Here is a 17,940-nt window from a genome sequence, read left to right as displayed (position 1 = left end):
ATCTTAAATGTTTTTTATAGAAAGCTCATAGTTCTGATATTTGTACAGATTTGAAAGCCAGATGTTAAAGTCAAATGATTGCTTCAAGCCTTAGAAAAGATTGTCTCCTATGAAATTATTTATTACTGTTGTTAAATGGTGTTATCCAACTATACAAGAGAAATTTGAAAAAAAAACAATTGTTGGCAAACATAATTTATTGAGATTAACCCTGGACTTTGACAATGTTACATAAATTAGAAGGATGTTTTTATTAAATGAAACTGTCACATTTGATGTAAAGAATAGCAGTGCCACAAATGGCAAGTTACGCTTTAGACCTATGAAAGGAATCTGAGTAGGTATAACCAGAATAAGGGTGAACAATGTGAATTGAGTTATCATTGCCCTTTGATTATATACCCTATTATGTTTTAATCCTTAGGTTTATAAAACTATTCAACAAAAAAGAATCATTTCAGATGTTGTACCACAAGAATCGCAACAAACAAGTGTTATCTTAGGATAGAACATGTAGTTCATTATTGATTTGTGGAGACCTTACATAAACTGAGAATAATTTCAAAGAAATTTCTTGAAACTTGAATTTCATTTCTATCTGACATATTTTCTTTTTTATTATGATGTAAAGTTATAGTTTGTTGAGGATATTTTAAATGTGGAATCTTATATGCTGCATATTTTTCCATCTTTTTTCTAAGATTTTAGTGTTAGATTCTTTGGAGGATGAAGGAGTTACAAGAGGGAGGAATGAATGAAAATTCAAAGGTATAGATGACCTTTGTTTTAGCTTTGCAAGCAAAGTGAAGAGGAGTCTTCTAATGCTGGCAACCAAATCAGATCATTCTGGTCCCAGCTGACCTTTTGGTTTCTCTGCCTCCAGTCCCTCTCTTCTCAAATCCTTCACAGCTGCCAGAGTAGTCTTCCTACTGCAGATTTCTGGTTGTGTCACTCAACTGCTCAAAGATCATCAATACCTCCCCAAATACCTAATGATTAAAGCAAAATTCCCCTGTCTTCCATTTGTGATCCTCACAAAATGGGCATTTTCTTCCAGTCTATTCCCCTTCATATCCTCTATGCTCCAGCTAATGTGCATTACTTGCCATTCCCTGGTCTCATCTGGTCTTTTCTTTTCTCTGTGTATTTGTGCATCCTGTTCCCTTGTCAGGAATAGATTCTTGTACCCTTTATACCTACTGATATCCTTTTGTTCACCCAGGAAGGATTAGTTCAGTTGTCACCTCCTTCATGATGCTTAACCTTTTCCTTCCAGCTAGAAATGTTTCATGCTTACTAGAATCTCTCAAGCCACACTACTTGACCCTTCCTGTACATTTGCTCATGTTGTGACTTGTATTAAAGTCATTTGCTTGCTTGTTTTATGTGAGAGGTGGTGCAGTGAGGGTAAGGCCTAGAATCAAAAAAGACTTGAGTTCAAATTCCAACACTTAGTTTCTGTGTGACTTTAAGCAAGTCCCTTAACTTCCTTCTGCCTCAGTTTACTCACTTGTGAAACACCTACATCCCATGGTTGTTTTGAGGATCAAATGAGATCATATTTGTAAAACATTTAGCATAGTAGCCAGAATATAGCAGGAAATTAATAATCCCCCTTCTAACCATGTACTCCACTCTAACAAATTCTAAGTACATTCCACATAGGAGAAACTTAATTTTATTTGTTGAATTTGATTGAACTGAATGTCTTGGACTAGTGTTTTATATTAAATTAATGAGATTGTTACCAAATTTATTTCTAAGTATATAGCCAGAACTTCAATGTAATCTAGCCTGTAAGGTGGTAATAATTGATTTGCTTATGTAAAGCTCAAAGCAAGGTTTCCCCACGTGTGTGTAATTTTTGTCTCAAAAGCCCTAGTTCTAGGTTTTACATGAACTGAGTTTAATCTTGCAAGGTTTCCCTGGGAATATCAGAACACAATTGGTGTCTGGATCTCTACAGATGTGAGAAAAAAAGAATCCTCCCTCATGAGCCAACAAGTAACTGTAGTTGGGGTTGCTGGAGGGTCAAGCCGTCTTTTCCATCAGACCTTCAGAGTGTATAGTAGGGGTGTCAAACTCAAATAGAACTGATCCCTGCTAGTCACACATTAACTTAGAAAGCCACAAATTAACACTATCTGTGATATGTTGTATTTTATTTATTTTGTTAAACATTTCCCAGTTCTGCCACACTTGGAAGTCTTGCTAGCTACATGTTGCCAGCCTGGTGAGTCTGATGCATCTGATCTACATAATTCATAGTAGGAGTGGAAGGCAAGGTCCCAGTTTTCTTTTCCATATTATGGCCCAGTCCTTTAATATTCTTCCTGCTCTGGGCACAAGGACATATTTCTCTTCTCTCCAAGAGGCTGGGTGTGGGAACTTGGTGTTGACTGAGAGCTATGAGTTGTCTAGGAAATTCTCTCCTCTCTCCAAGAGCTGTTTATGAACCCCTTCCACTACACCAGCCTTCTCTCTAATCAACTTCCAGTTTAGAGATACATGGCTCTACCATCTAATAACTAACTTATGCTTTGCTATTGCCTTTGTGTGTCTGTTATCTCAGGACCTGAGAAGTACTGCTATTGCCACTCATGCTCTTTTAACACTACAACTAAGAGGTTTTATCATTTCCTCTTCCTAAGCTGACATCTCTGGAGCTAAGGCTTTCTCCAAGGGGCCTCATAAATAGTCAGACATCAGTCCTGCAAATCTGGGCCTATTAGATGAGTGTACCCAGCTCAGTTGGCACTCTTGGCTCTTACATCTAACTTCACCAAAGTTTTCCTATCCCTTTTATAGGATGAAGTCCAAGGATACAACTCTGATCTTCAGTGACTATGACTCAATAAATCAACCCTAATGTAATATTAATAGGAATACACATACCTTGCATGGGGAGGTGCCTTATCAAGGTGACATCATCAGTCATGTCAATGGGGTATTGTACTGTGTATTGAGAGATGTCCTCAAAACTATTCTTGGTCACGACTTCTGCTCACAACATGTATAATATATCTAGGTTTCTTTTTATGGGTTCTTAGCCTGGGATCCAAAAAACTTGATTTTTTAAAAATGTTTTGATGATTTTTTTCCATTTGTAATCCAATTTATTTTATCTTAAGCATTAAAAGCACTATTGTGAGATGGGGTCCATAGACTTCTCCAGAGTACAAAAGCATCCATGATCCCCCAAAGTTTAAGAACCTCTGTTTTAGATGATTCTCTTGTTGTCCTCTGACTTGTACCACTTATTTTCTCCTTTTATAACTGTTAAAGTAGTAACCTTAAAGATAGCCTGGCTTATATGTCTGAGATTCCAGGTTAACTGGTGTGGACAAGCTGTCAAAGCCTTGGTAAAGCTTTTGACATTTAATTATATAAAAGAAATAGGTATATCAGTTGAGAGGCAGTTTAAACAATATTTTAAAAAATTAGAATCTAGCAATGAGGTGAATTTCCAAGACACTCACAGTATGAAAGGGGAAAATACTTGTTAAATTTTGATCTAGTGAAATGTGAAGAATTTCAAAATTCTTGTGTATAAAAATACATCAAAACCCAGAAATCAAGGCTGTTTATGGTTTATCCCAAATGTACATTTGAATTACAATCCACTCAATTCATAGAGATCATATAGCTAGAGTTAGACAGGATCTTAGAATCTATCTAGCTTAATCCCCTCATTTTGCACATGAGGAAAATGAGTCCAAGCAAGATTAAGTAACTTTCTTGTTGTTACATATGTGATAAGTGGCAGAGGCAGGATTTGAACCTGAGCCCTCTGACTTTAGAACCAGTGCTTTTTTTTCTTTTTTCTTCTGTACCACACTGACTTTTTATTAACCACTTACTGCTTGGCAAGCACAGTATTAGATACCAGGGATACAAAAATAAGTGAAATGCTCCTTGTAATCAATTTAAATTCTATTATGGGAAATACTATGCAAAATATCATAGCTAATATTTATATAGCTTTTTAAAGTTTGCAAAGCACTTTACATATGTTAACTCATTTGAGAAAGAAATATTGCATATATAAACAAAGTGTGAAGAAAGGATGAACGTGACTGATCATTAGCTTTTGAGTAGGAAGTTAAACTAAGCTGACCCTCCTTAATCTACTGGTGCTCTCTCCCTCCATAAGCCTTTTTCAGTGATCCAGTGGTTACTTCTTGTCTCCTAAGAATGGCTTATGCTTTCCTACTTCCCACTGTTCTCCTTTCTGCCTGCAATATGTCATCAAAATCTCCCTTCCTATAGGGATCCTTATATATAACCATGAAAGGCCACATTTTACATTTTATTCTTATATATGTATACATATATATGCATATATATGAATTTTCCATAGTGCCTCACACAGAGTAGTAGACTAAAAGTTTCATCATTCATCTAGTCATAATACTTTAAATATTCACATCCATTTTTTCAATATAATTGTTCCCTCTACTATTGAAGATCTTACCTCTTCACTTAATTAGGTGATCTTTACAAGTTTTGGTCACACAATGCAATAGTAAGAATAACAATGATACGTGAGTTGCAAAAGCAGACTTGAGTTGGCTCTTGTTTTATTGATAATAAATGCAGTGCTCTGTGTAAGTCATGGGTACGAATGATGAATGTTATTAGAGTGTGACAGTGGCTTATATGGATTTTGATTGGAAGTAGATTATTGTGACAGCTAGTTTCACCATTCCCATTGAAACATCTTCCATAGTTTAGATCCATAACTAGTAATAATTTCGCTTAGAGCAGGTGGCAGTGGGGACTCACTTGGAGTGTACACCTAGAGCGTATATCCTGGGACATTGCAAATTTTCTTTTCTTATAAAAAGTAAGGCTACTGGAGGGAAGATGCCTAACCGAGGCATAGCTAGGAAGGTGATGAAGGACACCTGGTGGATCTAGGCCCCCACCATAGTTACAGCTCTGTTCCATATCCGACCTCCCCACTTATATAATATAGACTGCTAGTACTAAAATAGACCTTAGACATCTTATGATTTGGAGCTTTAATTTTAGAGATATACACCCTGAAATCTAGAGATGTTAAATCTAATTCAAGAAACATTTGAGCTGCTTATTGTATGTCGGCTACAGTGAAGGATATAAAAATCGACGTGACACAGAGCATTATTGAGTACTAACTCTGTGCCAAGTATAGTGCTAAGCACTGATGATACAAATATAATCAAACAAGGCACTTCCTTCCCTCAAGGAGCTTGCATTCTAATACAAGAAACAACATATAGAGGTGAGCTAGAAAGTAGAGGGGATTAGGGAAAAAAGCATCCACCCTCAGGAACAATCTATAGTTAAGGAGGAGGCTGAAGAGGGAGTTCAGATGTGAGATGAGTCACAAACTTTTTTTTATAAATTCTTATTTCATCTTTGTATCTTCAGCCTCTAACATAGTGACTTAAAAGAAATACTTAGGTATTGATCTTATCGAGAATAAAAAATATTTGTCTAACGTCACACAGCTAGTTAGTGCAACAGCTAGAACTAGAACTAATGAATCTTGACTCCTAGTGTTTATTCTAACTAATGAATGTCCTTAATCCCACATAACTAAACATAAATGACCAATTTTCCTGGGCCTCCCTGGTTGTGGGTAGCATTGCATTATCTGCAGTCCTGCATGTTTGTTTTTCTTTTTCCGTATGAATTCCAAGTCCTGATATAATAGAAACATATCCTGAGAATAGAGTGAGAAGGAAAAAATGCTTTGAAAATGGTCTTACGGCTTGATTATCTGCTAGAATCTCTATTACTTCTCATAATATGCTTGAAAAGTTTTATTTGTACCTCAAGGGCAATGAGCCCGGCCTCATTTAGAAATATGAATGCAGATAATACCACTGCACTATCATCTACTTAAGACAGGCTCAGTAACTGTCGGCTTGTTTTATTTACTTCCTCAAAAAACAAAGAAAGAAAGAAAAGAGGGAGAGAGATATCTATCTCCCCAGTTATTTTTTGAGAATGCTGGTGACAGAGAACATTCCCCATCAGTGTAAAGTCAGAATGGAAAAGCTGTTTTCCTGTGATGGTGGTTGTATATTTCCTTCGTTGCTCTCAAGCTACATTAAATAGTCATTCTTCATGTTCCTACTATGCACTCTTATGAGGATACTGGGAACCTAGTTTATAGCTTCAGTAGATGAATTATCTAAAAGGGGGTGGATTTGATCTCAACCTATTAATGAATCACATGGAATATAGTTCTTGCATTCCGATAGGTGACATCATGATCCAGTTTTTCACAAGAAGGTGTTTGTATATCTATCATCTGTCTATCTGTCTATCTTTATAACAATCAGCATTTATCATCAACTTATTTATCATCTATCGCCTATCCATCCTCATTTACTATCTATCTTTTATTTGTCTCTCTAAATAGAGATTCTTAACTTTTTTGTGTGTGTAAAGGCAGTCTGGTGAAGCCTATGGATCCTTTTTCAGGACAATGTTTTAAAGTGAATAAAATAATATAGAGGGGATTCCAAAGAAAACCAATTATATTAAAATATAATTATCAAATTTTTAAAAAGTTAATAGACCCAAAGTTAAGAACCCCTAATCAATCTGTTCATCCAACCATTATCTATCTGTCTATCTATGTGTCTATCTATCCATCCATTTATCTTTATATCTGTGAGTTTGACTTTTTAATAAATTAAATGCATAAAATTAAAATTTTTATTTAAGTATATTGAAATATAGCTATCAATTTTTTTAAGTTTATGGACACCTGGCTGAGAACCCCTAATAGATCAGTCTTGTTATCTTTCTCTCATAGTGGTTTAGAAAATATACTCAATACTAGTTTCAATTACCCTTAAAATGATATGTGGATTTCAAATTTCCACAAGTATCATATTGTCACTGAAGGACCTCAGAAAATGATGGGATATCACTGGATTTGTGAAATTAATATTTTGCATTGTATCACTGGACTGATAGAGTAATCTGATGCTTTTCCTCATTATTTTGAATACATTTCCCCCATACCTTAGTATGAATAACCAGTGGTTGTGGTGTTGGTAGTACACACAGGGTACTGACTAATTTAAAGCTGAAGCAGAAAGTTCATCAGTACATTAGTATGATTTTTACAAGTTCATTTGGAATGCTATATAACTTTAATCATAGTTTCATTTCCATATTTTCATGTTGTTGCAAATTCAGAAAATAAAAATAAAAAGCATGATATAAGCATCGACCTTTGTGAGAATCTTGTTAAGGGTGGCCACAATTTGAAAGAAATTCTCTGCAGGGAAATGTCTGTGGAAATTTTATAATTGGAGTCAGAAACGCAGGATCAGCAGAAATTGTGCTTTTCAGATCAGTGACCAACCATGGTTTCTTGTTCTTCTGGGAAATATATGGTAGAGATGTAATAGCCCATCCCGGACAGGATTTGTCCATCACTTACTATGCCACACCCAAAATATTCTGGGAAGAAATTAGCTTTGCCTCTGAAAAGCAAGAGCAATGAAGATTGTACTGTTTTCTGTGGGTTACTAAATATTAAACTATTTCAGGTTACATTTTCAAAACCCAAGAGCTTGAAGAGTGCTGAAGATATTAGTTCTTGCCTCTAACAGGCTTTGGTATTAAGGAATAAATATTGTTTAAATTGAAAAGGGCAGACTTCAGGAAGAAACACCCCTTATCTATGACCTTATCTGAGATTGTCCCTTAAGTGACTTTTCTTGGTCTGGTTGTTTGCAGGAGAAGAAGTATCAGGCAATCTCTGTCTGGCGCCTCCTCCTCCAGAACGGATGGCTTGTGAAATACCCTGCCGAATGGACTGTGTGGTTAGTGAGTGGGCAGAGTGGTCAGCCTGTTCCCAGTCCTGCTCTAATAAAAACACAGAGGGGAAGCAGACAAGGACCAGAACTATACTGGCACTGGCAGGAGATGGTGAGTAATGGTAGGAATTTCAAAAGAGGATTAAGTGTTCATTTAAAAAGGAAAAAAAATTGGTTGAACCATATATGCCGTTGAAACTACAATAAAAAATTAGTACTATATCTTAATACAGTGGTGTTTTGTTTTTGTATTTTAGTCTGAGTAAGAAGGAATATAGAAAATCATCAATAAGGTGCAAATTTATTCACAGGTTTAATTGATACGTATCTAGCCATAGCTCTTAAAGGAGTGCCACCTGTTTTAACTGGGACATCCATGGGGAAGAATACTACTGTGGAGCTGAAATTTAGCAAGGCCTCCATTGGCATCATGCCCCAGGCACTTGCTAACTATTTGATCGAAAGTGCTCACTTGCCTTGAGTTGCATCACTTTACTCATCTGTAAAATGGGGGTGATGTAAGTTTGCTATGAGGATCACATGACATGTTAAGTACTTTGCAAAATGTAAAGTGCTATATAAATGTCAGTTACTTTTAATTGTATTTTCTTTCTAGGGGAGATAAATGTTAGCCACTGTGCCCAAGAGGTGAAATATTTTAATGTAATTGTGATATGCTCATAGGCCATGTTACCTGGGATACATTAATTAATCCTCAGGCCTCAGTTTTGTTATCTGTAAAATAGTGTTGAACATTTTTTATCCCAGTTATTTATTTTAAAGGTGTGTTGTGAGGAAAAAATTAGATAGATGGCTATGAAAATGATGTTGAAAAAGTTACGATGCAGAAATATGTGAAATACCATTGGTCTAACAAATGAAAGGAGCACAATGTGTCCTTCACACAAGTTCAATCTGATATAGGGCTTGAGGGACTTCTTCCTGCCCAGGACCTGATGTTCCTATTATTTATAGCCATGGACATCATCCCCAGATAAATTCTACTTCCTGCTTTCATGTGCTTCTCTGCCATCCCTGCCCATGGCTTAGTTGGAAACAGCAGGGCAGTTTGACCACTTGCTGTGAGAAACTCCTTTTTAAACAGGGATCTGTTCTTTGATCCTGAGAAATAGTTCTGGGGTCAGGATAAATGAAGATTGAGTGTTCTTAAAGTACATTTGTTTCCTCCTTGTACTTGTGTTTTGTATTTCTGGAGGGGGAAAAAGTTGTAGTATTTAATGGGAGAAAAAAAACAAGAATAACAAGCCAAGGTCACAAATCTTCCTGAGCTTTCAGTCCACTGAATAAAACATTATAGTGCGTAATAAGAGGAGAAGATCAATACTTTTAGATAAATACCACTTTTTACATGGATACAAAAAAGCAAAAGAAAAGCCAGTAATGAAATTGGATTGTCTGACTCACCCAGGAGTATAAGAATGCACATCTGTCTGGTCTCCTTGCCAGTGGATAGTGCATTGTCAGGTATTATTTTGTGGTTGAAAACTGGGCCCTTGAAGGCAAATTTCTAGCAGATACTTTTGGACTTTGAAATTGCTGTTTTAAGACTCAGGTGGACCTGGGGCACTTTAAAATTTCTGGGCAAAGAGATTTTTTTTTCCTTTTATCTTTTTCTTTGAGGAAGGGAAACAATTGATTCCTTAAATTCATTTAATTTTATTTGGCCATATTCTATTTTTTTTTTGTAATTTCAGTGACCTCTATTATTATCTTTAATCACTTTCCATGTATACTGGGGAGTTATGTTAAAGGTTCTTAAGATCAAAGAATCCCAGCTGGAAGGGATCTTGATGACATCTAGTTCTTTTGTTATCATTTTACAGATTAGAAAACAGGCTTTACGAACTTGGTTAGGTGAACTTGCCCACAGTCACACAAGTGCCAGAGCTAGACAATGAGCCCAAGTCCTTCGAATTCAAGTAAAAAGCTTTTCCCATCATTACCTTGTAGCATATCCCTTGTGTTTATCCCATCATGATTGATTATTTATGCATTCAATTGATCCTATGAGTAAAACAGTATGGTACCATAAGAAGGAATCAGAGAGAATAAACATTTATTAAAGGCCTACTATTTGATAGGCATTTTATAAATATTATCTCATTTGATCCTCATAACAACCCTGGAAGGTAAGTGCTATTATTATGTGTAGATGAAGAAACTTAGAGGTTAAAATGCTTTGCTGAGGGTCACATAGCTAGTAAGTTTCTGAGGTCAGATATAAACTCACGTCTTCCTAACTCTAGGCCCCCAAAGCTACTGTGCCATTTTGTACCCAGAGTGTTAGATTTGGAATAAGAAGATTTAGGCTTGAATTTCAGCTCTGCCTGTGACCTGTGACCTTTCCATAAGCCACTTTACTTAACTAGTCCAGTTTTTTTTTGTCTAAAAAACTGAGGAATGACAACATAACTGCTAACATCCCTTGCAGCCCTAAATTTATAATCCTACTAGCTTCTAGTAGAGACACAAACCTCGTTTTTATCAATGTGTTTCTAGTAAGAAAAGAAACATTGCCTTAAAGTGACTTATGTGGCACAAATTCAGAGAACCTGTCCTTGCTTTACCCAACAGGACTGTATTCCTAAGCTTACCCTCCCCCCACAGATTAAAAAAATCTACATGAGAGTTCAATTATCCTTTCTTCCTTTTGTGTTATGCAGGTGGAAAACCATGTCCTCCTCTTCAGGCCCTACAAGAATATCGTTTGTGCAACGATCATTCTTGCACATATTTCTATTGGGAGACATCGCCTTGGGGTTCCTGCTCTGAAGATGCTCTGGTAACAGCCCTTAATGCAACCAGTACCTGGAGTGGAGAAGCTACCTGTGGGGTGGGCATTCAGACTCGCAAGGTTTTCTGTATGAAAAGTCACCTGGGGCAGGCCATGATTAAAAGGTATCATTAATACATTGGTTTCTTCTAGCCTATGTTATATGTTTGAATATTAATATCAATAGTCATTCATTAAATTTCTAAATGTTTTGCTAACATAATATTTTATTTACTCTTTAACATTCATCAGGAAATTTGAGTATAGCAATAAATTGTAACTTATCAAAGTTATCCTAAAAGTGATGACTGTAATTTGACAATTTAATAACGTGGTCAAGTTCATCAGGATCCTTTATGACTGTTGAGTATCTCTTTGATATCTCGAGGTTCAGTTATCTTTTAAATGATATAATTTCTTGAAGGTAAAGGCTGATATTTGAAATAGGAATGCCATATCTTTGATGCAACAAGCCCTTAGCAAATATTTATTGTTACCTAAAACTTACATGTTACTGTCTAAATCACTCTTTGAGAATATAAATGGAAAACCAGAACAATCTCTGTTCTCAAGAAGCTTCCATTTTGCTGGGTGCCTCTCTTCAAGGTATGGAAGTTGCCCTGATTCTCAAGGGACATAGGATAAATCTTACCCTTGAGGAAAAGCTCATAGGATATTATGTTGAGAGCTGGAAGCAAATGCAGAGACCATAGAATCTTAACCTCCTCATTGAACAGATGGTGTTGCATGTGAAATTTGACAAAAAGGTAAACTGAGGCAATTCTTCAGGCAAGATAAGTTTATCAATAGGGTGCCAAACTTGTTAAAAATTATGGGTCAATGCCACTGTCTCTGGCCAAAGACCCCCAATTTAATATGCAATGCATTTTTATAAGCCTAGAACAAAGAACTGAACAAAACCCATAATTAGCCAGCTTCACAAGGGTATGGGATCATGACTGGTTACATTAAAGAAAGTGGGCATAGTATACACATGGGATGAAGACCACCGCTTTCTCTCTCTAAGAAAGGCTTTTGTAAATTTTATGGCCAGCTGCATCCTGAGGTCACTGAAACAGACCTAGATACGTAGACTCATTGGTGACTGGGGAATTAAGTAAGACCACTTTTTTAATTTCTAAAAGATGAGACAAGGTCATTTAGTCCAGCTTCTTAAGGATAGCACACAAACCTTGTGGGAAATGCCGAGATAATGTTTTATGAAAGCATCGTAAACAGTTTTTCTTTACCTAACAGTGATTGTAGGAAAGTTTAAGCCTTTGGTATCTAACTTCAGAGAGTGGGAGACTAAACCTTTGAACTCATTGAGCATCTTCATTCACAATCAGAGAAGAGATTTAGTTTTGTTACATAGAATACAGAATATGGTTAGAGAATAAAAGTACTTACAGAGTAAAATTAAATATTAGATGTATGTTCAAGAATTAATTCTCACAGTTGGACAACTGAAGCAAATGGCAAGTCTAGGGTCACACAGTTAGCAGGGTATTTAAGGTGGGATTTGAACCCAGGTCTTTAGGGCACCAATTCCAGTGCCCTCTCTACCACACCCTGTCACCTCTTTTTGAGGGTGAGCCAGTGACAGACTGCATGCCATTCTAAGCAGGAGCCTAGATAAAGGTGACATCAGTCCACTGCAGATATCATGGATCTATATTTCTTTATTCAGACTGACATGAAATAGGAAAAAATCTTCTATTTTGGTCAGACCCTGAGAACTAGGAATACAAAATAAATATACTGAAAGGACAAACCAACAAAATTAAAGACTTGTTTTGGAGAAGTGTTCAATGAAATCTCTTCAAAGGACAGCTCATGCAGGTACTTGTCCCTATGGTTCAGTACTCTCAGACATATAGTCTGCTCAGTCAGAAATAGCTATTCAGCGACATTTTTGTTTGTGTTTTACGGAGTAGGTAGGGTTAAAATCTAGGATTTCAATGCCATTAGATAATTCCTAGTGGAATAATAGACCCTATCACAACAAATCAGCAACTAGTTTGAAACTTTTAGCCTCAGAGAGTTTTCTGGGGAACGGAGAGGTCAATCAATGTGTCCATGCTCATACAACTAGTATGCATTAGAGGCAGGCCTGGAACATAGGCCTTCCTGACTCCAAGACCATTGCTTCTACACATTATTTGTTTTATAAAGTGAATGATCAATATGGTAATAAGCATAATCATCTTAATATCAAATCCCAGTCCACCATATGAATATCAATCTGTGGGCCTTTCTTTGGTCCTCATCACACTCAATCTAATAGTAGGCGATCCAAACTGTGTAATTTCAGTTCTTGCCTCACTTCCCAAATATCAATAGAAGAAAGGATTTTCATTCAAGTACTGAATGATTTTTAGAATTGCACTGATGCATTCTGGAACCTCAGGATGCCTGACTGCCTCTCTCCCCCAAACTCTGCATAGGTTGGTATATGGCTGGAAGTCCATCTGCAGTGTATTTCCTTTCCCTGATTCTATTGGTAGTCTCATATTTCTCAAGCTCCATAGAGGTTATCTCTTCATTCTTATCAGTTACAACCATCAATTTAAAACTCTAAACCTTTAGTGTTAGAATCCTATCTGGGTTCTCTAAAAGGAGTTATCCTTGCCTGCTGTCAAAGCCCCTCAAAAGATAAATGTTGTGATTGGGTTGACTGAAGTTCATTCTCCATTATTTCTTTCCTTCCTGCAACAAGAAGCCCCCTTGTCAGGGTCAACATTGCTCTTCAAGTCAGCTGGGGGAGGAGAGCTTACTGTGAACTCCTTCCCCCGTCCTCATCAAAAGACCTAGGTTATAGAGGAATGACAAGGTAGAATAGCAATCTATTTTATTTACTTAATTTGATTAGATATATATTGGAGAGGTAATGTGAAGTAGTAGATAGAGTCTTGGATTTGGGTTTAAATTTCACTTAGAAGATGTGTCCCTGAGCAAGTCATTTAACCCCTTTGTCCCTCAGTTTGCTTTTCTGAAAAATAAGATTGAACTCATTTGCTGCTACAATCCCTTTTGTCTCTAACTGTATGATCCTAAGATCCACATTCAGCCTACTTTGGCAGGTAAGCTGAAGGGCAGAAAAGTAAATTATAGTATTATGTATGTATAGATGATAATTGAATACATGGAGCTCTGGTAAAACATTACAAGGATTCATAAAAAGCAGTCTGCAAATATATGTACTACTTTTCGTAAGGGAGGAACTGCAGCTTTGATAATGTTCATCATTATGACCTAATTTTTCAGTTGCTAAGGAAAAAAAAAAGCATTCATGAAGCATAAATATAATGTACAGATAAAATAAAAAAGACTTGGTGTAGGAGTATGCCATAATAAAATGCTTCAAACTGTAATTCTTCATAGTGACAGAGAAATTTAGCATTACTGATGTCTGATCTTTTTTACTTATATAAAATGTTTCACTGCCAATAAACTATAGGGAAAAATACAATTTGATTTGAATATAATCTCTTAGTTATTTTCTTTACGAAGCTATGTTAAGAGTGATGCTTACGCCCACAGGTTAAATTATCCTTATGGTTTCAAAAGATGTATTTGAAGAAGAAAAGTGAATCACACATACACACACAAATGGACTGCCTGGTACTTTTCTATCCATTTTTTTGTAATTTAAGTTTTCAATTTTAAGTTCAAAGTTATATGAACAAGTATTTCCACACCAATATTTTTATGACTTTCCTGAATTTGTGGCACTAAAATTTGTCTCACACACTTTAAAAACATTCACAAATTAATATGTATTCAGTTTAAACTAAGAGGCAGGTTGGAACAAGTAAACAAGAATGCCAGTTTAAAAGCCATAAAAGACCTGGGTTCAAGTCCTGTCTCTGAAATATACTGATCATGTGACCCCTGGCAAGTCACTTAACTTCCCAGTATTATAGTCAGTTTTTAAAGACCCCAAATTGTAGAGTAGGTGTGACCTGTATTGGTAGAGGGAATTCCTCACCTAGGAGTTCCATACAGCTGTGAAATCACAATTTGAATCCTTATTATTATTAGATTATTAGTATAAATAAGGTTAAAATGTATTATTACTATGTATAACCTCCTTTTCTAATTTAGTGTCTAACACAGGAAAATGAATTGTGCAGATGTTTTCCCTCAAATCCACCCTCACCAAAAATTCAAGACATTGCTAATTACTTTTTGCACTGTTAATGAGGCTGGAGATTTAACAACCTAGTTTTAATTCTTATTGTATGTCTCCAAACAATCCTGCTAAATATAAGCGGACAGTGTTGACTTCAGTAAAGTTAATTAAAATTCTTGAGGTTAATGAGATTAATTGAGCTAAGAAAATAATAATGTCTGGTGTCCAGTGATACACTGTACAATTATCAGTTATAGTACGTAACATTTGTAGGACCATTTTCAAAATAGCAAGTTTATTACTGTCTCTCAGAGGCTTGGCAGTGGGGAAAGGGCCCTCCCTCCCTCCACTTGTATAGAATGAGGAGAAACACAGAGGGAATAGAGGGAATTGAAGGAAATATTGTGACAGAAGGGAAGCTTACAGGTTAGAATAAAAGTGGAAACTAAGTCTCAATGGAAGAGATGAGCTAAAAATATTTCTGTTGTCTCAAAACATAATGACAAGTTTCACTGATTCCCATGGTCTTGTTTCCTTGTGTTGGTATTTTGGTATTTCAATTTAATTGCATAGGTGGGAATGTTAGTATTGTATGAGTAATGGAACTGATCATATCAGAAAATGGAAACTGGATAGGGCCCCGCTGAACCAAAAGGGAGATCTTGCTGGGATATTTTGAGGTTTTTGTTTGTTTGGGTTGTTTTTATTTGTCATTGCTGTTTCACTGTTCAATAGTCTTTCCTCCCCCCCACAAAAAGCAGTTTAAAAAAATCTAAAATATAAAACCTCAGTTTTTGCCACAGTTTCTGATAATGCATTTTTTTTTGCATTTAACACAAAACAAATAGTCTTTTTTGAAATACAGAAATAAATAGCAATCAAAGTGATATACTTAAGTGTTTTTTAAAAGCTGGTAGGTTAAAGCTGTCTGGCATATGATGATGAATACACTTTCCATAGAAATAAACTATTTCCTGTCTGAACCTCTATTATAGTTACCGAACTGGGAGAAACAGTGCATGATAGTGAATATAGTACTGCACTTGGAGGCAGAAAAACTTGGGTTCAAATTCTGCCTCTGACACTTCCTTAGTGTATGACCCTAGGAAAGATACCCCCATTCTTCTTATAAGTAAAATGATGATAACACTTAAAATAAAGGGTTGTTGTAAGGCTCAGATAAGATAATATATGTAAAAGTATTTTGCAAATTTTATAGTTATTAACTTTAAAATGGCAAGTTTTATGACATTTAGTTGACTTGTTCAGCACAGCAATCAAAAAGAATTAAATCACATGTCCAATAAGGGGATATGGATGTAGATATTTCCAGTGCCACTGTAGAAGTAAGATTTATTAGAATGAAATGATTTTCATCTACTTAGTGGGCCACTAATCCTGAGCCCTGGTGTGCATTAAAATGTACAGTATGCAATGGTAACAAGAGTCAAGGGTTGCAAATAGATTTATTAACAAAAAGTATAGGATTGAATTATTATATTTTTTCTGTGCACTGAATAGTCAAAATAATTTTGAAGGTGCTGATAAAATTGCATAACCATTCCCATAAAGATCTTTGTTTTCAGGCTTCAGTTATGCTCAGCACTACTCATATATTCATCTCTCTTCATTCAAAATATATTAAATACTGGATATGTCCTAGGCACTCTACCAGTCTCTGCAAAATTACTAACGATCTCATAACTGCCACATCCAATGGCCTTTTCTCAATCTTCATCCTTTTCAACATCTTTGAAGCCTTTAGCACTGTTGATTACCCTCTTGTCCTTGATACTCTCTTCTCCAGGTTTTTGGGACACCTCTCTTGATATTTCTCCTACCTACCCATTTGAGTGCTCTTTTTTGGTCTTCTTTGCTAATTCCTCCTCCAGATGCCACCCTTTAATTGTAGATGTCCCAAAGAGTTTTGTTCAAGGTCCTCTTCTCTTTTCCCTCTATACTACTTCACTTGGTGATCACATCAGATCTCATGGCTTTGTTTACAATCTCTCCATGATGATGATTGTCAAGTTTACGTATCTTGCCATGATCTCTCTGCTGACCTACAACCTCCGGTCTCCAACTGATTTCCTGGCATCTCAAATAGGATATACAGTACACATCTTAATGCAATATGTCTAAAACATAATTCTTTATATTTCTCATTAAACCTTCTCTCCTTCATAAGTTCCTGTTACTGAGGGTAACATCATCCTCCCAATCCCTGAGGCTCTCAACCCAAGTGCCATACTCAACTCCTTACTGTCTCTTACCCCCTATACGAAATCGGTTGCCAAGGCCTGTTGAATTCACCTTTGCAACTTCTCTCAAATGCTCCCCCTTCTCTTCTCTGATACTGTCACAGGCTGGTGCAGACCCTCATCATCTCATGCCTGGATTATTAAAATAGCCTTCTGGTGCCTCAAGTCTCCCCTCACTTCAATTTATCCTTCATTCAGCTGTCAAAGTGATTTCCTAACCTGAGCATGCAGTTCTCTTCCCCTCCCCACCAATCCCATTCAGTAAATTCCATTGGCTCCCTATTACTTACATGATCAAATATAAAATCTTTTGCTTTGTGTTCAGATCCCTACATAACCCAGCCCCTCCTACCTTTCTACTCTTCTTATACTTTATTCCCCACCATGTACTCTTTGATCCAGTGTCACTGTTTTCCTTGCTGTTTCATGAATAAGATACTTCATCCCTTGGCTCTGGGCATTTTTGCTTGCTGTCCCCTATGCCCTCCCCCCCGCCCCCGATTTTCTCCCTCCTCATCTCTATCCAACTAAATTCTTATTTTCTACAGGAAGAATTTCTTGACCCTTCTTAACTCTGGTGCCTTTCTACTAGTAATTATTTCTTGTTTATCCCACATATAGCTTCTTTGTACATGGTTGCTTGCTTGTTGTCTCTTCTAAAGGGCAGAGACTTTCTTTTGCTTCTTATTGTCTCTCTGAATCTTAGCACAGTACCTGGTACATAGTAGGTGCTTAATAAATATTTTTTGACTGACTTGAAGGCAGATCTTTTTATAGTGTGTGTGTGTGTGTGTGTGTATGAGATGGACCCTTTCTCATTCTGGTAAAGTCTATGGACACCTCAGAACAATTTTTTTAAATACATAAAAAAATGTGTGTGGTTATAAAGGAAACCCATTAAACTGCAATACAATTACAAAA

The 17,940-nt window shown here is 36.3% G+C and overlaps 1 protein-coding gene across 1 annotated transcript in view; it reads left to right on the top strand.

Annotated features, from left to right (window-relative positions):
* THSD7B (thrombospondin type 1 domain containing 7B) overlaps positions 1 to 17,940 on the top strand; it is a 1,008,764-nt gene that overhangs the window by 409,246 nt on the left and 581,578 nt on the right. The window contains exons 7-8 of the mRNA XM_036746882.1: positions 7,750 to 7,941; positions 10,514 to 10,748. Coding sequence (XP_036602777.1) covers positions 7,750 to 7,941; positions 10,514 to 10,748 — 427 coding nt within the window. The remainder of the gene's footprint in view (positions 1 to 7,749; positions 7,942 to 10,513; positions 10,749 to 17,940) is intronic.

Source organism: Trichosurus vulpecula, chromosome 2, assembly GCF_011100635.1.
Source record: "Trichosurus vulpecula isolate mTriVul1 chromosome 2, mTriVul1.pri, whole genome shotgun sequence".
NCBI classification, from domain to species: domain Eukaryota; kingdom Metazoa; phylum Chordata; class Mammalia; order Diprotodontia; family Phalangeridae; genus Trichosurus; species Trichosurus vulpecula.
This window is presented reverse-complemented; position numbering and strand designations above follow the sequence as displayed.